General features: G+C 42.8%; 1 protein-coding gene across 5 annotated transcripts in view; it reads right to left on the bottom strand.

The window, feature by feature from the left end:
- The window catches only part of LOC108878137 (membrane-associated phosphatidylinositol transfer protein 2), a 42019-nt gene that overhangs the window by 6233 nt on the left and 14311 nt on the right, over window positions 1-21475 (bottom strand). The window contains exons 2-18 of one of the 5 annotated variants that reach the window (XM_018668515.2): window positions 18059-18301; window positions 13356-13570; window positions 12429-12550; window positions 11531-11764; window positions 11106-11441; window positions 9536-9631; window positions 7154-7258; window positions 6999-7063; window positions 5776-6020; window positions 5358-5547; window positions 4876-4995; window positions 4568-4782; window positions 4248-4423; window positions 3814-3984; window positions 2594-2746; window positions 1395-1559; window positions 162-452 (exon numbers count right to left, since the gene is read on the bottom strand). In XM_018668515.2, coding sequence (XP_018524031.1) covers window positions 162-452; window positions 1395-1559; window positions 2594-2746; window positions 3814-3984; window positions 4248-4423; window positions 4568-4782; window positions 4876-4995; window positions 5358-5547; window positions 5776-6020; window positions 6999-7063; window positions 7154-7258; window positions 9536-9631; window positions 11106-11441; window positions 11531-11764; window positions 12429-12550; window positions 13356-13570; window positions 18059-18136 — 2977 coding nt within the window. In that variant the 5' untranslated portion in view covers window positions 18137-18301. The remainder of the gene's footprint in view (window positions 1-161; window positions 453-1394; window positions 1560-2593; window positions 2747-3813; window positions 3985-4247; window positions 4424-4567; window positions 4783-4875; window positions 4996-5357; window positions 5548-5775; window positions 6021-6998; window positions 7064-7153; window positions 7259-9535; window positions 9632-11105; window positions 11442-11530; window positions 11765-12428; window positions 12551-13355; window positions 13571-18058; window positions 18302-21475) is intronic. The other 4 variants (XM_018668517.2, XM_018668516.2, XM_018668518.2 and 1 more) reach the window with 4 other exon arrangements.

Raw genomic sequence — 21475 nt, 5'->3', positions numbered from 1 at the left:
TAAAATGTTTATGAATTTAATTTTGAAAGAAGACAAGTACAGGGGAGGAAAAAGAGGCTTTCTGGAAGAGCAGTTTTTGAATTGTGACAGTATAGAGCAGCACACAGAAAAGACCTGCAGGCTCATGTTGATTTCAGTAGTCCCCTCCCTTAGAAATATACCTTGATCCACTTCAGCCTGGGAGTCCAGTGAGACCAGATCAGATATAGCACAGTCCAGCCCCGCTGACAGGCAGTTCTCGTACTGGCCAGTGGGACTTAGACCTTCACTACAGTCTGCCTCACCATCCAGTTCTGCCCCTAGATCTGCATCAGGAGATTCTGCGGCCTGGCCAGCCACTGCTTTCTTACGAGACTTAGGAGGACTTTTCAGGAAGAATTTATTTTGTGATGATAGGGCGAGCTGGGACAAAAGGCTGAACTTTTTGGATTGGCTAAATTGGCATGATTTGGCTATGGGAAGAAAACAAAGACAAAGAAACCACATGAAAAAACGGATGCATAGTGTGACAGTGACAGTTTATACAGTTTGAAGAATAATGTTGGGATGTGTCCAGTGTCAGCAAGCTGCCTTAAACAGATCTGTGAATGTTAAAGCTGAAAAACAACAGTTAAGGTAGTGGGGTAAGGGTGATGCTGTTGAAGATCTTCTGACACTCTAGTGTTGCAGGAGCAGTGATCTGTCACAGTTAGTTTACATGCATCTCCAGGATTGTGCTGTAGATGCTATAACAACAGTATTCACAAAAGTAATGTGAGGCACAAAAAAATGTTCTCGTAACAAAAGTGAACGAGTGAGGGAGGTGGGGTGGGTGGGACTTTGAAGGACAATCAAACAAACAGGAAACAGAGTACTGGTTATCTCAGCAAACACTGCAATAGGGAGTGGACAATGCAGGAATGGCTGAGGGAGGCAGGTGTATTCATGCATTACAACATTAGATAAATGCAGCACTCGTTCATTGCATTTACATTTAGACAGTGGATAAAAGTAAGACAGACAGTGGAAAGTGGCGCTAAGCTTGCTCTTCTTCAAGACTCTGCTTGGGACTTTTAACAGGAGATGGCGAAAACGCCCTGCATGTATCGCCATTCAGTGCAGGTGTTAAGTCTTGCTAAACAGAAGTAGCAAAAGGAGTGGGGTATTTGTTGTCTACCTGGCTGACTAGACTGCTCCAGCTGGAGTGCAGGGTGTGTGTAGAGTTAGAGTAACAGGGTTGAGAGTGAGAGAGAGAGAGAGAGAAGATGAGGGAGGAGAGTCGGAAAAAGAAACTAGACAGAATAATAGAGAAAAGTTGGACTGAGAGAAAGAGAAAGAAGGAGAATAACTAGTATCAGTGTTTGTGTGAGTGGAAGGAAGAGAGAAAGAGACTGGTTCGTATTGAGAGCACTTACTGTTGGCTATGTTGGTGGCAGTGTAACTGTCTGCCATTCCTGAGACCTGGCTGGCAATGCTGACCTCACTGGCCCTCCGCTGGCCCCGGGAGAGGGGGCCCGTTACGGGGGATGAGGGGTACGAACTGTCCATGAAGACACCACCATGAGACTGAACAACATCCGCTATTGAGCCGAAACAAGGAGATCCCATTAGACAGAGACACAGGTAAGGGGAGCTCACAGTGATGGGAGGAGGGGGATGTGGGTTAGGGCGGCAGGAGAGAAATGTGACGGCAGGCACCATGGTTTCAGAGGACTTGTGAAACCACAAGGCGGCCAACGTGGTGGCCAAGGTCAGATTTCTGTAACCGACCAAGTGGAAACACAGGAAAATGAATACATAAAACACTTAGTGAATGCAAAATCACAAATGTCCACATCTGTTACAATCACACCCATGTGTTAGTATCTCTTATGAAGGTGATTTTTTTTATCTAATAGCAGTGATATGTAAAAATCCTTGAGATAGTGCTGGACATTTTATAAAATCAGATGACCTCTGATCATTATAACAAGGAGAAACATAGAGCACAGTATATTCAGGATGTATAGATAGGGCTCCAAGTACACTGTGCAACCACAACATCAAAAGCAGCACAATCTTCACATCAAGACCTGTCTCTGAAACACAGACGACTGTAGAGATACCCTCTGTCCACATCAATAATCTGATATAATGGGGATGATGCAGACACACTAAAACCCGGCTTAAAAACCACAGCACAAACACAAATGCTTGCGTCCTCCAAACACTGAATGCTACATGAATATATGATGACGACAACAAAAACTAACACAACGAGATGCTCACCAGATTTTTGTCAAGTATTTCCATGGCGTGTTGTAAAAATTTCTTTTTCAAACTAGAAAATCTTAATAGGCCGAGAATTAAACCAGTAAACTGAACTGCCTGTACAAAGTAATTTAGATAAACAACTGGATGCTAAAAGGAAAATATATATAGTCCATCAGTGTATCTATGTCTGCAGCTCTACATTCTTGAACCAACAGCGATGGGAATACTCAGAGAGAAAACATGGTGGATACAAATCTGAGCATCTTGGACGTTGACAGCAAGAGGGATGGGACAGACAGACAAAAGAAACACAGTGAATGGGGTTGCGGACAGATGCAGGTGAATGGGAGAGGCTACACACACTCCATAGTGGCGGGTGTGGCTTTGAGGGAGCCCTCTTGCCAGTTTAGCACAGGCACAGGGATGCAGGTCTCGCTGATGGTCTCCTGACAGCGAAGGGACAGAGGAGGCCCGCTGTCAAGTAGCAGCTGAGCGTTGCTCTGGACTGTCTCCACTACAGAGGGAGGTGGAGGGGCAGAAGGGGCAGAGGTCAGGAGGGGTTTTAGAGGTAGAGAGCCAGGTGCGCAGATATGGGGACAGGAGGCCAAGAGAGAAAGAAGAAAGAAGACAAGGAAGACACAAAAACATATGAAGCAAGAACAACTGAACATGAGACAAGAAAGCAGAGTCAAGCCCTTAGTCGAGCCCTCTTACTTGAACCACAACTGCTTCTAAGTCAAACACTGTCATATCACACTGTGCTAAGATTGTAAATGCCTTAGAATCTGCTAGTCATAAAATCTTTTTTTGCGCTTAACTAAAAAATTATCCTGAATTTGTCTTTGAAACTTTACCTGTACTGAAAAATTAATTAGTTACACAAGGCAGACCTGGAGACACTCAGTGACAGCTCATTTGATGAAAGTTATCACTTTTAGGACTCTTGACACATCGAAACCCCAGCCTAAAATAATTAAGAAATATCTTCATGCTTATTACCCTTGATGTCACTCTTTAATAAGCCCTGGTTCTTGGTTCAGTGGTGGAAGCTATTTCAACTTATTTCAAAAATCCTTGTTTGCTACTTTACCAATTTCTGTCCTTTTTCTCAGGGAATCATAGACTTGTGTAAAAGGGTAGGGTGAGGCTCTAAGGGTTACTCTACTATAATGACCAGTCTGAACAGAAACCACCAGCAGGACTATGACCACATTTAGATGAATAAACTGCTTCACAAAAGACGTTGAAGCACAAACAGTAGAAAAATGTTCCATTTTTCTTTGAGACAATGTTTATTCTGTGTGCGAAAGAACTCATAGTGTGCTAGTAAAGCATCTTCAAGGCATGTGTTGTCTATGGCATGCATCCATGAGAAACGGGACAGTGTTTGAAGTGTCAGCTGATGTGATCTTAAGTTAAAAGGAGAAATCAAACAGCCATTTTATCACAGGGAATTTTGCATTTGTGTCTGTGCATGTGAATCCAAGTGAGAACTACATAAGTGATTCTACACTGTAATTCATGATTGGATATCTACTGAATTGATAGTAGCTTTTATACATCATCAGGCAGAGGGCTCACCCAGTAGGGCAGAGTTTCCATCCCCCAGGGGAAAGCGTTGGTAACGGGGCACGTTGAAGGGAGGCAGAAGGTGAAATTTCCTCTCCAGTAGAGGCTCCAGGCGAGAGGCTGACGGATCGGCCGGATGGAACAGGTTATAGACCTGCTGACAGGCGGGTCGCAGCTGGGCCACTAGAGGGAGAAAGTGAACCAAAGACATGAGAAAGGGGAAGGGAGGAACCTAAGCAGGACCTTTGATTCAGATGGAAAAGTTGTGTAACAATATCTTCATTTAGATATCAAAAACACAAGGTCTACTAACATTTAAGTATTTATAATATCAATACAATTAATATATTTACAATACAATATTGTTTTGAAGGTATGTTTGCCATTGTCTTTATCATTGATTACACTATAGCAAATGTTGCATTTCTCTGTATGAAGTAGCTTACCATCTAACATAGGGATGACAGTCTTTCTCAGGGCAAGTACCAAGCCAAGTGGAGAGCCAAAGAGGAAAAAGTCAGACACCTCAAATTCAAACTTCCCCAGGGAGCCTCCATCCAGCATAGTGCTGCTGCTCGACCTGCGTGAAGCTGCATCGTTCCGCAAGACACTGGAGTGTAAGCTGAAAGGACAGCACAAAGTCATTTCCTGGCACGGACCTAAAAATAAATCACACTCTGACAGCACATGGAACAAGGACTGAGTGAGGTTTTTTTCTTTAAATCTCCCAGGTAAGGATTTTTGTCATCCCATACACAGAGCATACCTAGATAGGAAGGCCTGGTGTTGTTTTATTGTGTCCAGTTCGTAGGTGGAGGAGTCACTTCTCTTGCGTGGCAGTTGTCTCTTGGTGTCGTCACCTGCACCAGCACGAGGGATGTCGATGTTACTGCGACTGAGGTGGCGGCTGCCCTCCAGGGTCGGAGAAGATGACCCGTGCCCGCTGTTGACAATGATGCCAGGAGAGAGGAGGTCCTGATCCTGTGGGGGAGATTCAGGAAGATTTGTTACAAAGTTCTTTTATGAGTTAAGAATATGTAGTCACTGCACTGCACTGTGTGTTTAGTCTCTTACCTGTACACTGACAACACTGCCCCTGCGACTGCTGTTCTGGCTTTCGTTTACTGTCTGATTGCTGCTGCACAGAGCATCAAATCCCAAGATTCCTCCCACACAGTCCCCAATGAGGCATACCTAAAGAGGTCAAGGATCAGAAATAATATTTTATATTTTCTTATGGTTCAAGCTTACCAAAAATATTGATATGCCATCTCCTACACAGTTCAATCATCCAAAATTGGAGGTAAACATAAGAAAAGTCAGCATTTATAGTCAACTAACACAGAATGAACTAATTTGTGTTTTTACATTGTGTCATAAAAGGTAACAAATTAAAGACCTGGCTCAACTGTGATTATGTACATATATCTTTGGAAACAAAAAAACACATATAGCTCATCTTATAATGAGCTATAATGAGCTCATCTTATAATGAGCTATATGTGTTTTTAACCTAAAACTGTTCCTCTGTGAGAATTCACAGGACAGTAACTGACCTGGCCAGAGAAGGCAGACCCATCCAGAGACTTTAGAAAATCGGTGTACACCTGGTTGGCTCTGACGATGACGGTGGCCACAGCCTCTTGGTACTGTGGAGCAGACGTGGCCAGGAGGGGCAGAGCTGCCAGCGGGATGTGGTCCTGGCTGCTGGACAGACAACCCTCATCATAGCTGTAAGGGCTCAGGCTGCCACAAGGGACAAAAATGGACAAAATCAAATTATGAGCATAAACAAAACAACCACAAAGATTTGAGGAAATAAACACAGGAAGAAGGGGTTGATGGTCATGGGCTGCACCTGGACCTTTTCCATCCTAAGCAAACAGCAGTCAAAGCCAATAAACAGAAACCTTTCATCATTATCCACAATGCTTGTAGCCTGCAGAAAAAATGTCTACGTGTGTGTCCTCTTACTTGGACACCAGGGAGAAAGCCTCGGCACAGATGGCAGGGCAGGGTACCAAGCGGATGGCGATGCGTCCCAGCGCAGCAGGGTAGTGAACACGCATGACTGTGTCAAAAGCCGTACTAATCGTGTTGACGTCCGCCTGCTTGCTGTTCTGGTCCCCTCCGCCTGTATCCAGGATGTTCCCCCCATGCAGAACCAAGATCAGCACATGGATCTTGGAGGGCTGCAGGCACTGCTGGGACGAGCTCTCCTGAGAATAGTGAATTGAAAGAAAGGTGATGGGTAGGAACACAGAGGGATGGGTCTTGGAGAATGTTCAATTACTGGCATGGCCAAAAACAGCTAAAAAAGCATGCTTACTGAGTGGGGAAAATCACAGATAAACAATAATGCCTTTGCAATTTGGCATCAGATTACTTTTATCAGATTTGTAAGTCATGGCTTCTGGCTTTTGGCATCCGTGTCACACAACAAACTTCTTTTCACAACCATAGAGGGGCGGAGAATCATGAAGGGAAACAGAACAGAGCCAACCTACACTCCACCTGGACAACTGTTCAACTAACAGCAAACAATGACAATGCTTCCTGAGGACAACTGATATTAAATAGAACAGCACAATGTGTAGTTTTGTTTTATGCATCTGTTCCAAAACTTCACATTCTGATAGAAGCACTGTATGTACACTAAACACCACAGCTGCACGTACACGGGAGTTGAACAGAGGGTGGCGAGGTTGAGGAGTACACATGGTTTTGGGTTTGAGCGACGGCAGGGAAAAGGGCAGGGGTGGTAAGTACTGGGTTTGTTCGGGTGGGCGGGGGGGAATTGGCGGTCTCTGTGGAGCTATGGAAGTCCACAGTGCACTGGGGCCAAAATGTTTACTTACTGACTGGTGCCTTGTTACCATGATGGTGGGAATGGGAGAGCTATCGGCTTGGCCGCTAACAGAGCCACGCATCTGAACACAAGAGGACAGAGAGGCTCAGGAACAAGCAGCCCTTCTCTTATCCTCCAGAGTGCAAAGCATGATATAGAACACTAAGTTTGTTTTTCATAGTAAAACCAGAACTAGAATGAAATCAAGTTTAGGAAAAGCTCTGGGGCCTGAAGGACATTTTCTGTAGATGGTGCTGCAGAGATATTTACTTCAGACATGTTTTCTGCATCAGAGGAAGCTGGTTAGGGTTGTGTTTTTGTACAAACACTCAGTGTCTGACACACTTACCTCATCTAGTCTTTCCTCACTGGTTGCCCTTTCATAATCCACGGTCATTTCCTTGAACAGCTCACCTGAAAACACATACACACACTCTTAACACCAAGCACTGTATTACAGCAGTGTGTCTGTCCGTGATGAAGTGCTAATGGTCATCACTGTACCAGAAGTTTCCTCTGTGTCTGCGGCTTCAATCTTGTCCATGAGGTCATTGGAGTTCCACTTGGCAATCTCCTTTGGGAAGACCTCCTCACCGTCCGAGAGATCCTCTGCAGAGGCAACACAAGATAAATCATTATTAACTAAAGAACACACTGTGGTGTTGTGTGAGTTACATTTCCTCATTCAGTTATGTAATGAAATGGTTAACCAACATAGAGGACCCTTGTCAAGCTTTCTCATAAGATATTGTCAAAAGAAATCACAAAATAGTGGTGGTGGGGAACAATGGACAGGCAGTGGTGTAATTTTATTACCATAATGTATTTTCAAGAAAAACACATCTTTTTACCAAACCATTACCAACTGAGAAATGGTTTTAAACTAGTATGTGTCTTTGAATTTAACAAAATATCTAGATGGACTAGGTTATCCATACACAGACATTAATCTGTGACTTAAAAAGGAAAGCTCAGGATCTAAAAAAAAATATCCCCTTTTATCCCTTAATTTCACTCCTGGGACATTTTTGTTATTCTGCCAGTATCTTCTGTTCTGAGAAACAGGCAGCCACCTCCTGTTCACTTTAGTTCGTGTTGGCAAACTGAAAATAATATCTAATGTTTTATGTACAATTCTCATATAACTCCATTTACCTCCACAGTAGTTACATTACAACTAAATAACACAACTGTTGTGAAGGAGTGGAAATCATTTTATTTTGTGGTTTGGTTGCAACCAGTTTCTCAGAAACACAAACACCAGAGTAAGACTCTGAATTTCTAAAGAAACATAATTTGTCCCATAAACAGTTTAATATTAAGTGACTTTTTTGTTTTATTGCTTTGAAATGATTTCTTTAGTTGCTTCATTTTTTTCCATTTATAAACATGAATAATGATCGAGCCTTAAGTGTTAATGAATAATCTCTACCTGAATTAAATCAGTTAATAACTTTATTTCGGCTTCATTTGCAACTTGTGTATTACTGTAGATACATAAATTTCACAGTTAGCAATAAATCATAGCTTTACACGTTCTCATACACCTAATTTTTTTAGATTCCATTGTAGAAGATACATTAGTTCTGTTATCAGTTTTAAGAATAATTACTGCAGTGCTATCTTGAGAAAAACAAGATAAGTGTGTATTATCACTCATAGATTCAAATGTCTGATCAATAAAGTAGTAAACTAAACTAAACTTAGTAAACTAAACACACCACTATGAGTTCTCCTCCTAGAGCTTTTCTTTATTCATTTTCACTAAGAATATATATCTCTCTGCCACATGGAGAAGGAGAACGTGACAGTTAAAAATAAACCTGGACATCTATCTCAAGTGTTTGTGATAGATGTTTACTGCAAGACGACCATAACCACAAACAAACTTTAATGATAGAAATCTAATATCAAAAGCAATCTGAGCCAAGTCAGCCTGTTTCCATATTTGCATACCTTCAACATGTGATTCATCCAGGCTCCAAAGCTCACACTTGTGTTCATATACTCTGTATCTCAAGTTTATTTTGTTACTCCAACCTCATTTATTTACCATAATTAAATAACTGCTTATTTCATGAGGTCGTCTTTACAGAGCAGTAACATCTGTAATTCACAAAATAACTGAAAGGGGCACTGGAGCAGCACAACAGTAATCACTGTATTAACTGTCACAGAGACAGAGGAGTATGTACACTAATTAATGACAGTGCAGCTATAACTTTAATCAGTTCATTTGATAAAACGTGATGTGCTGTGACTCCAGGCACCCAACACATAGTAATTAATCCATACAAACATGAACACTGCAACCCACAAAAAATTTACAGATGTCAACACAATTCAGTCTAATGATTGCTCCTCAGTTACTCATAGAGTCATGAGCAGAGACAGCAGAGAAACTTAAGTGCAGCAAAATCAGTATCAATATAATAAATGACAACAACGTGCATGATTTTATTCTTGTTTCATCATCATGAGTAAATGTTCTGAAACAACACTAATGAATTATGTGGTGGGAGGGGCATTTATTGCTTGGATTTAACATGAGTTGTAAATGATTGTGTGCGCTGAGTGTATTGGTGAGTGAGGAACTGATGGAAAGCAATGATGTGATTTCTGAACTTGACGGCAGGATGAGACACCTGGCCCCGTGTCCTTGGCCAAACTCATCCAGCAGAGAACCTGGGTGTTGCACCACACCCACTTACTTCAACTGCAGCCCCAAAGCATGCTGGGTATCTGGGAAGCTTAAGAACTGATCTGTGGTTAAAGAGACGCATGCAGAGTCAGGGGAGGAGGGAGCAGGCAGGTTGTCTGAAAACTGAGCACAATGAACATCTCATCTAACTTCTGCCTTTAATTTAAAATCATTTAAAATATTACCATGAGCGTCAAAGAACTCCTCGTCCGAGCTGTCGTCGGAGTCTCGTGCTATGCTCTGCATCCTCCACTCTGAGATGCTGTGACGTGACGGGCTCACTGAAAAAAAAAAAGCACATGAGCAAAAATTCCTCTGTTATTTTGGGACATGTGTTTCAGCCTCTCTCTCTTTTTAACACACACACACACACACACACACATTACAACAAAGAAATATTGCACAATCTCCCCCAGCCCACACACCCACGGTGTTATATAAACATGCAACAGTCTCTGTGGTGCATTACTTCATCACAGATGGACTGCTTGGTGGTCAAGGGGGTGTGTGAAAAATGAGGCCCAATATAACACAGAAAAGCTACAAGAACACCAACAACTAAATGCCAGCTGAGGAAAACGGCGATATTGAAAACAGGCCTTGTCTATCTCGAGTCTTCAGTCTATGCCTCATATATCATTAGTGTGGAGGAAGGGGGGGGCACAGCTGTAGCTGTCAGCACACAGAAGAAAACAGCAGTGGTGGAGGGGAGGGTCACTGCGAAGAGCGTCAGCCTCCTCTGGTCTGTGATGTCAGTATTGCTGCTAAAAATAGCTCAGGAGAGAACCACAGGGGGGAGTTACAGGGGTGAAACAAGGCACGCTGGATGAGAGTCAGGGTCCAGGTGGCAGCTACAGCGAGCACTGCCTTGAGGTAGGGGTGACACTGGAGATGGGGAGTGTTCGGATATGTGGTTCATGATGTCGAAGCTGCTGCTAAAAATAACCCAGGTGAGATCCACCGAGTTGTAAGGGTGAGGTGAGGTAAGTTGGATAGTACAGTAAATGTGGAGGCGTGAGTAAATATAGTCCCACAGAATAAAAACATTCCAATTAACATCAGGCACCGGACAGAAAAGCAAAGCGTGGTACAAAAGCAGAGTGTGCATACTAAAAAGCTGCTCCCGAGGTGTTTGACTTTATTAACACCAATTCAACAATTTGAGCTCAGAGCTCTTCACTAGACTCTGATTCATTCAGCTTGGGAGCAACTCTCAGTGTGTACACCTGTGTGCAGCTGAACCACAAAACACAAGGACAATTGCTTCATATAGAAAATGTTGTCTGTTGCAATGTGTTGAACTTTCACCACAGTGAAGTATGGGGTTTGGAGAATAATATGAACTTATTAGGCTGGCATGGCATTTTAAACTTGACTGTTTATACAGTGACTTCTCTGTTTTGGAGGAGATGAAGCAGTTGGCCCCACTGATGTCAAGTTACATTTTTATGGAGATAGATCCTCTGAGAATCAACAGCCTGAAAAAGGAAGATGTTTAATTTTTTAGATTGCTTCTTCACTAGGACATGTAGCAGTGATCAACTTGGTTGATGGATGGTTGGGTTGATGGTGATAGAATCTTTTTTTTTTAATATAGCCATTACTCCCTGTGGAGCTAGTGTTTTGAGGAGGTGACAATGGGGCAATAAGGGAACTATGTGGTGAGACATGCATAATAAATGCAGGTTCCTTTAATAACCTTCACACCAGTGCCAAGTGACAGAGGTAAATAGATGAACATGGCATGCTCCTCACCTCCTCTCTTGGATGAGCGGGATGATCGGGAGGAGGTGGACCACTGCTTGGTGAGTACACCTCGTGGCTGGAGAGTCTCTCCCGCTGAGCTGACAACCACCTCCTCAGCCTCAATGGAGCTGATCGCCTCTTTAACCTCTTGGTCTTTGTCCGGACATGGGGCACCTCCGTTGGCCTCAGTGGCCTCCTCTGCCTGACTGAACTGAGCCATCTTCCTGGCCAGGGCCAGCTGGGTTTCCAGCTCCAGCTGCCTGATGTCCTCTATGGTCAGACCGTACCACTCGTCCTGCCAGCACCAGGCCTGCCGGTGGGCACGCACCATCACCTTTCTCAGTCCTAGGGAGAGATAATGGCAGATATTACAAACCCAACACTGAAAATCACATTAGGTGAAAGACTTTGTGTGACTGTGACCGTTTACTCACCAACATCATGAATGAAGCGTTCAATCTTCGACTGCATGCCCCAGTAGCGGAACTCCACCTTGCACAATTTGTAGGCACACATGATGGGGGTCTTCCCTGGGTTATTGTTGTACTCCTCTATCCAGTCATCTTGCAGAGGACCCCTCTGGGTCTTGACTGACTTGTAGAGCCGCGGGTCCTCCTCTGCTTTGTACTCATGAGGGGGGATGGGATCTGTCACTATGTCGATTGGGTCTGACAAAAGATAATTCATATGCAGAAAGTAGTGACTAATGTAGCCAGGTGTTTTGATTGCAGTGCAAAGAGAATACATATTCTACATATTCTGTTTGGTTTCAGTGTCTTTAATATCATGTCACGATGTGTACATAAGTGGGTGGGGTAGTAGAACTTGTATGGGCTTGTGTTTAAAGGTTTTAAATTCTTCTTTTATAATTGAATCTCTGGCTGATGAACAAATACAAGAATGAGTGACTGATTAAAATAATTACAATCAGTGTAACTGAATCACTGCATGCCCTATAACCATTAATTTCCGACCACTTTCATCATCGATGGGCAAACATGTTGTCAACAACAAAAAAACACACACGCACACATGCGAAAAAAACAGATGCAGTACCATTAAACTGCCACAAGTGGGCCTCACCAGCTGCTTATGTTTGAGTAACAAGGACAGATATCGAGACACCATCAGACAAAACCTACAAATACTAACCTGGCACCATAATTAACTAGGCAAGGTGAGCTCATTACTTTTTGTATTGTTCTCATATGTAACTACATGGTAGCACATACATATTGAACTTCTTATGTGGTAGACTTTGAAAGTTAAATGAAGCCTGATACAGAGTTCATGTTCACATAATGGTTTGGGATTAATACCAAGTGGTCTCACCAATAGTCCTCTGCCGCTTCTCTGCTGCAGACATGTTGAATACATCTCCTTGGTTGCCTGTGTCAGGTTTGTAGTACGTTTCAATATCAATGGAGAACTTCTCAACAAAGGGACAGGTGTATCTGAAGGACAAGAGGCAACAAAATTAAGTAAAAGCAGCAGACAAATACAGAACTGACCCAACAAAGCATGATAGCATAATGGGTTGACATCTGTCCTCATTCAGAGACTTAATTTAAAACTGAATGGCTAAAGATTAGAATTATTTTATTAACAGTGACAATACCCCCCTCACTGCTGAGGATAGAATATGTGTGAGCCATGCCCATCTGTTGCATCTAAGGTGTCTGGAGCAAAGCTGTCACCAGTTGAATAGATGTGTCAACAGGCGCATGCAGTCTATCAATATCCTGACAGTATAGTCAAGGGCACATCTCTTTTCAGCACCTTCACGTCTCTCTGTTTGCCAGGCCGCACACAGACAAACAGACTGACACCCTGAGAATGAGGGGCCATCACCATCTAACAGCCTGGGAGCGCTGCTGGCCACAGGCCGATCTGATGGTCTGCCTGGGAATATTCTGACAACTTGCTCTGAGGTCTTTATTTTTTTGGCTTTGACTGAGGAACAGCAGCTAAAGCAGAACTTCAGCTTAGGCATCATCAAACTCACTTCTCGTGGTATTTTAGATGTGTTACTCTGAATATAAGCAGGGTTTGAGTTATAACTTTTACATTCAAAATGTGGCGGTTAAATTGTTTTTTTTAAATGTGTCTAAATGCGTTTAAGACACGTGTGCACAGCACAGTTCTATTATCAAAATAAAATAAAATAATGTTTTTATGCAGCCTTGGCAGAGTTTAATGCACTTTCACTCCTGTTCTGAAGGGGTGTGGAGGTGGCCTTCCTACAGAAGCAAATCTCACCTGGTGCGGGTGTAAGGGTAGGCGTTCCAGGACTCCTCTTCAACTCTCAGTGCCGCTTTGGGCAAGATGGAGCGGAACCAGCTAGGAATATGCATGCCAATATGGTAGACCTTGTGGGTGTACTGGCCTATCCCACCTGGTCCATCTGTGTAGGGCTTATTCTCTAGGATTTCCACCCCACTACCTTCACCACAGCTCTCTTCTCTGCTCTTTTTCTGCAAGAAGAAATGAAGTTAAAGTGAATTGGCAAGGTGTTTGTATTACACTAGAAAATATGAATACAACTTTTCCTCTATCTGAAACATTCATTCTTTTCTTTGGCAGATAAAAATCTGAAGGGTTTCACACAGTCAGTTGATAGAACAACAGCACAGACACAGGAATTAATAGCTTCCTGAAAGCTCTGTCAGAGCTGAATTGCAAATCAGGAAGCCCAAAAAAAAAAACAGCCCATGGAGCCACACCTTTCCAATATTTACATTCCAGGTGCACGGAGGAAGAGAGGCTGGGTGGAGCTGCAGTTAAGTAGAGTAACAGCTAGGTGACGCATAACTTCAAAGACAAGAATGTGTGGCATGGCAAGAAGGATGATTTGCAATGGTTATGAAATCATGAAACAGAAAACCTTGACAGCAGAGCATAGTGCAAGTGCTGACGCTATTAAAAACGTGGGGAGCAAGGAGCAAAGACCATAAATGTCAGAGATTACTGATGTATCGCCGTTTCTTTTTCTCTTATTGGCCATTTCCCAGTCTTTCCACATATAGCTCAAAGTATGTTTAACATAGTATTGAGCACAGTGCTGGGATAATGGGGAGACAGATTTCTCCAGTCAGTCCAGTGGAGAGAGGCGATGCAAGGCTGTGAATCAGTGGAGTAGGGAGGAGGAAGCCATGAGGCCTCCGGACCTCATTACCTCTGACAGGTCATTCATTAGCCACCCGCTCTGCTCTCAACAGCCCAGACACAGCTCCAAAGACACAGCACAGACGCCACAGCAGCCAGTACACGAGATGTTGGAACATAGCTGATGTAAAGGTCAAGTTCACAGTGTAGTGTACGCATTCAAACACTATGACAATGTATGCCACCATGAAATAGACACATGGATAAACACATAACATGTCAACACAGATTAACAATTTTAAAGAAAATCATATAAAAAGAACAGTTCACCTAAAACGTGATATAACACATCCCTCCACTTACATAGAAGACTATCAGTTGTTTTTTCAATTAGACTGATCATAATAAGGTCAGTGCATTATTGTGAGTACTATTATCACTATATTTGGAAAAATAAAATGCTACCGGGTTTTCCAGATATCATTATTTTGCTTTGTATATAGCTGACAGCTCCAAATGTCACATAATGATACATGTATGTAAAGTCAGCAGTCCAGGTGAGAGGTATAAATAAGTTTCACTGTGCTTTGTGGTGGACTGTTCCTTTAATTAAGTGGCTGACAGGTGACTGCAGCCTATCAAAAGCAGTGTCCCTTCTTCTCTTGTTCCTGGAGCAACAGATGATTCTCTCCAGTTCACCCAGAGAAAGATTACAAAACACTGGCCAGGGCCCCTGCCATTCCCTCAGGGTAAAAGAGGAAGTGAGGGAGTAGATAACATGTGTAACATTAAATAAACACTGAATGTAGTGTTAGATTCATAATGAAAACAGTGTGCTTTGTTCATTTGTGTACAGATATAAACTATACCTGAGGCAGGTTTAAGAGACAGTTCTTCAAAGGCTCCACAAGTATGTCGCCTGGCTTCAGTGCAGAGGGAGGGGGGCTCTCACCTACACCATCCTACTATAAAATCATTTTTGGCTTTGTGCACAAAAACAAAGTGCCCACTATGTTGTGACTTCAAGTCCTGCCCTTGCCACATAGCACTGGCTCTCACTCTCTCTCCCGCTCACCTTTTCCTTAAACAGCTATCAACACTTACAAAATAAAAGCTATCACCTTGAAAGCCTACTGTGCTGTATGTGTTTAGAGACAACAGCTCCGACAGGATGGGAGTCATATCCTGGTTTTTTCCTCCTGTCGTCAAGCTAGTGAGGCATGTTTCCTGTTTGAGATGCTGCTTTTCACTTCGCTCCACAGATACAGTTGCTTAGTCAGAACATGATGGATGTGTGCGAATGAATGAGACACAGTGAGATCCTCTCATATTTAATTTCTCACACATTCCGCACATTTGCTTCGTACATTACTGCAAATCCCTATGCGGCAATGATAAATTTGCAATTAGCTATCCAATAAGAAGGCGGTGTTGTTAGGGCAAAGGAGAAGAAGTGAGAGGAGCGACGGGGTGGGGCATTGCCTGCTGAGGTGCAGATATGGCCAGACTGTCCTAAGGCCCTGACTTCATCTATGAGGCTTACACCAGGGATGGATTGCAGGCAGGCAGGCCTACATGCTGCAGTTGCCCTGGCAACATACAGCAATGAAGCGAGGGTATCTACAGGCACCAGCAAAATCCTTGTTTCCTCTCTGCTCAGAATACAGCTCTCTCTCTCTCTTCCTTCCACCCCCTCTCTTATTTCTTCCCCTCCCTCCTTCGCAGCCTCTCTTTTTATCCTCCATTTCCTCTTTTTATTCACTCTCTCTCTTGAACAAAACCTGACCACCGGCACGCTGCTGATGTCATGGTTGCCATGGCGACACAAGCCTCACAGTAACAAGGCTGTGCTGAGAGGGTGAGGTCAGGGGGAAAGGTAACTATGGGTCACTAATGTAAGAATTCCTCTTCCTAAGGTCTGTTTACATGCTTAAGAGCGCACATGTGGACTCAGTTTTTTTTTTTTTTTCCAAAGACTAAGACTTTGTGTAATCTTGTTTGCACATGCGTCATGTACACAATGTTGCACAATGTTCTGTCTGACAAAATTTTACACAGGCCATGCAGAGGATCTGGAAGCAAAGAAGGTCAAAACAGATATTGTAGTTATGTGCATCACATAATTTATAATTCTCCACAACACACTGTCCAAAACAACAAAGGTGCCAAAGAAATGATCAAGTGTGCAGAAGTGTGGCACAGTGACTAGTCTGTGTTATCTTGAAACGTCTGCTTGCTTTGGAGCATGTCCGCTGAGTCATGTCCTCAACCATCTACAGCTCAACTGGATTACCTGTCTCTTTGGTACATGGGGGGAGGACATGAAGAAAAACAACAGAACAATTGACATGGTTGTCAACTGAAAAGTCTGAGACCAATATGCTCTTTATGGACTTCAGCTGTAACCATTAAATATTATTTCCATTTGTGCAGACAGGACAAAGATGTGTCTTTACAATGATCCAGTGTTACTACAACTGGTATTTGGAGAATGTCAGAAACACTTTCAAACTGTTTTTTTAGTACCAAGACAAAAAAGGAGATGCCCTCTGAGGTAACACAGGTGAACAAAGCTGTAGTTTGTGTTGTAGTATTGTTATAGCAGTGGGTGGATATTAATTTCAGACAACTTTGTCAACATAAACTCTCATTAATTTGCGTGTAAGATTAACAGGCGTAGGAGAGACAGGTCTGTGGCATGGTCAACAGCTTGCAGGCATGCTGGGTTTCCTTATGCAAGGCCTAAATATTTACCCTCTTCACTGGAGCTACTCCCTGGGGCTGCAGCTCCTGTGTATGATCACCAAACTACCGAATAATGTAAACCCACCATAAATACATCAGATTTGGACAGAATTCTCTTGACAATGCACTATGAACATTTTATTCACATTTCGTGATTCTTCTTTCCTGATTAAAAATGATCTCCTTCACCACTTTAAAATCACAATATAAGATCACTAAAGAAGCCACACACTGAACCTGGCAAAACGCCTCAACCTGATCAAACAGGTCTGCAACTTCAACCTGCTCTTCAACAAACGTAAAACTACCACTTGTGCTACACATTACATAACCATGCAGCTCAAATCCACAAAAACCTGCTGAATGTTTAGTGCAGAAGGTCAGCATGTGCTTCAAATGACGAAAAATTTAACAAACACACCTAAATATCGACATGTGTACAATATGTCTAAACAATAGTAACAAATAATGCAGAATTTTTATCACAGTCTGAGTCATTGTGATTGTGCTCCATGCCCCTCCTGTGTACTGCAGCTCACAGTGCACCTGGCAGCACCACTGGATTAAATAAATCCTCCTTCATGTACACATACCATATGAAGATAAAATATGTTGTCACATAGGATAACTAAAGCTGTGTAAATCAGCCTTTCCTGCTAGCGGCTGTAAACGCTAAAGCTCCTACACAGACCCTCAGTCTCAAGCTAAAGGCCTGGACAAATGAAACTGTCTGACACAGACAAAGCAGTATGTCCATCTCTATTGTGAAGTATGTGTGTGCACCGAATTTGCAAAGAAAGCAGGGTGCCCCCACCCTCCTTCTGAGGAAACATGCAGCCTATGACGAATGGAAAGAGCCAGCTTCAGAGAGTTTAAATTGGATAATCTATCAGCACACAAGCTCTCTTTGTTCCGTTACTCCACCAGCGTCAGTACCCGTGTGACCAATCATTTCATAATTGGGCACGCTGTGATCGCACTCTTGAAAAATCCAGTGTTAACTTTTTCTCCTCTTTGGCTGCTTGTTTTCCACCCCCTAGTTTCTGCATCATTTAGCTGTTTTCAGCCAGGTGGGAGAGAATTTGGTGGGTAACGCGGCGTTGTGACCTCACCTGGATCATGTAGAGCTGGGCGATGCGGTACTCCTCCACACTCATGGGCATGGGGATGCGGTACTCCTTGATAAGCATGGTGAATCTTGGAGAAGGGGGGAAGGGGAATTAGGGAGAAGACTGACAAGGGAAGGGGGGGGGGGAGGGACAGAGGGAAGGGAGGGGGAGAGGGGACAGGAGAGGCTCCGGGGGCTCCTATATGTGACTTGTCAAATCACCAGCTGAAGTCCACATTGATGGTTCCTGCAGGAGACAAGCAAATGAAAGCATGAGGTACGTAAGCTGTGAATACATTCAAAAATAAATACAGACAAGTGTCCAATCACTGCTGTTTGTTATGGTCAAAACAAACAAACTCGAAAAATACTTGATGGTGGTTCAAACAGGTCTTCATCGATATCCATTGCTCAAAAGCAGAAACCAGCTTCAATCAGCAACAAAATTCATCATGAGCAAAAGATAACAGCACACAGACTAATTCCAGAAGCTGCAAGATTCCTATACACATAATCAAGGACAAACATTCATTCTCATGGCTCACACGCAGATGAAGAGGAGAGAAAAGCCGGAACATCATTCACTATATATGCTCAATGTAGTTATTATCATATATATCATAGGTAGTATATCCGGTCCAAGCCTTTGCATCCAGGACAAGCATCAATGATGTGTCTCCATCCAGCATTTCAGATCCAAGTAAGGCACTTCAAGGATAAACTTCTCTTCTTATACACAGTCCACAGCTCACTGTGTGTGTGTGCGTGTGTGTGCATGTGTGAGTGTGTGGGGCGGGTGGCCAGAGTCCATGGAAAGCACCCGTGCCTTGCCGATGGTCCCAACAGCCACCCTGTCTCTCCCAGCCCTTCAGCACCGTCACATGGGGGACTCACTCAGCATAAGAGGGATTACAGTTGAGTGGGGAGCATTACATAACATTGTAAGAGCCCCCTGTGCATGATCAAGGTTTCACAAATAGCAGCCTTAGAATTACACAAAGCATTGTTTTCAAACCACTGGGCAGATAGGGGTAGGTGTGGGCTAAACATACGCAACGTGTGGGTGGCGTGAGTTGCAGAATTCTGCTTTAACCGCTGAGGGAAGAACAACTCTCCAAAGCCAAGCAAGTACAAAACAAGATCATGACTACACAGCACTGAACTGTGCTGTAGTGGGAGTTTATCTAAATTAAATATCACAGGTGTCAGCTAAGGTGACATATTAACTGAAGAGGAGTCAATAAGGAAAGGGAGATATCCACTAGTTGAAATAGCTCTTCTGTCAAAATGAGTGATAGCACACACAAAGAAGCACATTATTATATATATATTATTATAGAAAAGTAACCTCAGTCCTAATTAGCCCTGTTACAGGCTGAATCCCAAATTATGTTATTATATATCTAGTGAAAGTGGATATCTAGCATTTTGGGGGAAAAAGCTACACACCTGTTAATAATTCCACAACAAAGATTAAAGTCTAGTTAATGAAGGGACAGTTCAGTCTGTGTTCAGATATGTCTGGTGGAAACACAGTGGACAGGATCTTAGTCACAGTGCTGAGGAGAGTGTACTGTACAGTACAGTATGTGTGAGGGAGGACAACAACACTGTCCTGGCACAGCCTGCAGTTGGCCATACAAATGTGACTACATAGCATTGCATAACCCCAATATTCACTTGTTTCTGATCTATGGCAGCAACTGGACCTTTCTCTGGCACCCAGCCATTCTGTATAATCACACTAATCACGCTAATATTCCCACTGCGTCACTTATCCAGTGCACAAAGGCCAGCTTTGGTAAGAGTCCTGATGTAAACAAGGGTCCTCCACCTATGTGTACTCACTCCACAACTCCCCACTGAAGACACATTCACCTAATGTGTCAGATTCACTGGCTGGACAACGGTGGAGCCCATCTAACTTTTCAACCTGGGCCAGGTGCCACCTAACACAGTGGGAGGTGCTCTGGTGAAAAGAGGGTAACACTGTCTTCAATACATTTTTCATATATTATCTTCGCATTACATAGAAGAACAAAGCATTGACAAAATCGGAGCAGAACTCCACATTTTGCTGAAAATAACTTCACTCTTGGGAAAGGCTGAGACAAAACTAGGCTAGCTGGAGAGGCCCAAAGAAAAGCTTACGGCTCAGAAGCCTGAGAGGCCTCTAGATGTTAGAACCACACTATGGAGACAAGGTCACAGCACTCATTCTTGTTGACAGTGCTGATGATAAACAGCTTCACAATCTACTCTAGGCATGGTTCAACAATGTGGCAACAGTTTGAATGTGGGTTGCAACTGATGCTGCAACAAACTTCAGAGTGTTTCTGAGAATTTCCTCTTGGCCAGCGCTTCTGGATGTGACAACTGTACTGATTGGAAGTCATTCAGTGTGACATGGTAAGACAGACTTTTACTGTCTGATCATCTGCCGGAGAATGACCACTGTGTGAATCAAAGCCCTGCCAGCTGCCACAGACTGGCAACCCACATACAAGGAAGTGACACCAGGTATGCAAAGAGACACAGGAAAAGCTACAGGCAGCAACAGAGGGACACCGTACAGTCATGACATTACTCTAACAAGCAGCATGTGTTAGGAGCCTGCAGTGATGATACTGTACAGGGATTTAGCAGAGATGTTGGTGCATGTGAATTATGGGCCCAACTGCCAAGCAGGATTATGACAGCTGTACTATTTGTTAGAGCCACAACAATTTAAAAAAAAAATTAGAATTAGAATGTATCTGTTGACTGTTTTTGATTAATCAATTAATTATTCAATCCATAAAATGTCAGATGTTTGTTAAAAAGGCCAATACAGTTTACCAAAACCCAGCTGATGTATTCAAATTGCTTGTTTTGCTCAAAAACTTGCTCTAAAATCTATAGATAATCAATTTACAATCATCATAAATCACTGACAAAACAGCAAATCTTCACATTTGTGAAGCCAGAGCCAGCAGATGTTTGTCATTTTCCCCTCATATTGACTCAAAATGTAATTTATTTTCTGTTAATCACAGATCAACTAATTGCTTACAGATTGTAATCAAATATTTATCTTAATTTTTTTTTCTTTACTTGGTTTTCAGACAATAAGTTTAATTCTCCATTTTTAAAATTTAATTTTCAGCCATAGATGAACACAACCAAACTGGCTCCCAGAAAAATGTGTTTGTTTCACATTTTTCCTGTGTTTATTAGTAGTGCAAGTTTGTAATGTGGTGATGTGCCGATTACTTTAATTTAATTACACAGTAACACAACACGCGCATGTTTATGCATTTAGGCTGTGGCTAAGATTTAGTATGCAATATCTTCTTCTTTAATGATATACTACAGATTAATGAGGCCATCTCACTTCTCTACAAATATAATCACTAAGTCTCTACAGCAGCACTGCAGACTC

Source organism: Lates calcarifer, linkage group LG13 (genome assembly GCF_001640805.2).
Source record: "Lates calcarifer isolate ASB-BC8 linkage group LG13, TLL_Latcal_v3, whole genome shotgun sequence".
Taxonomy (NCBI): domain Eukaryota; kingdom Metazoa; phylum Chordata; class Actinopteri; family Centropomidae; genus Lates; species Lates calcarifer.
Note: the sequence above shows the minus strand (reverse complement) of the source record. Positions and strands in the feature narration are given on the sequence as shown.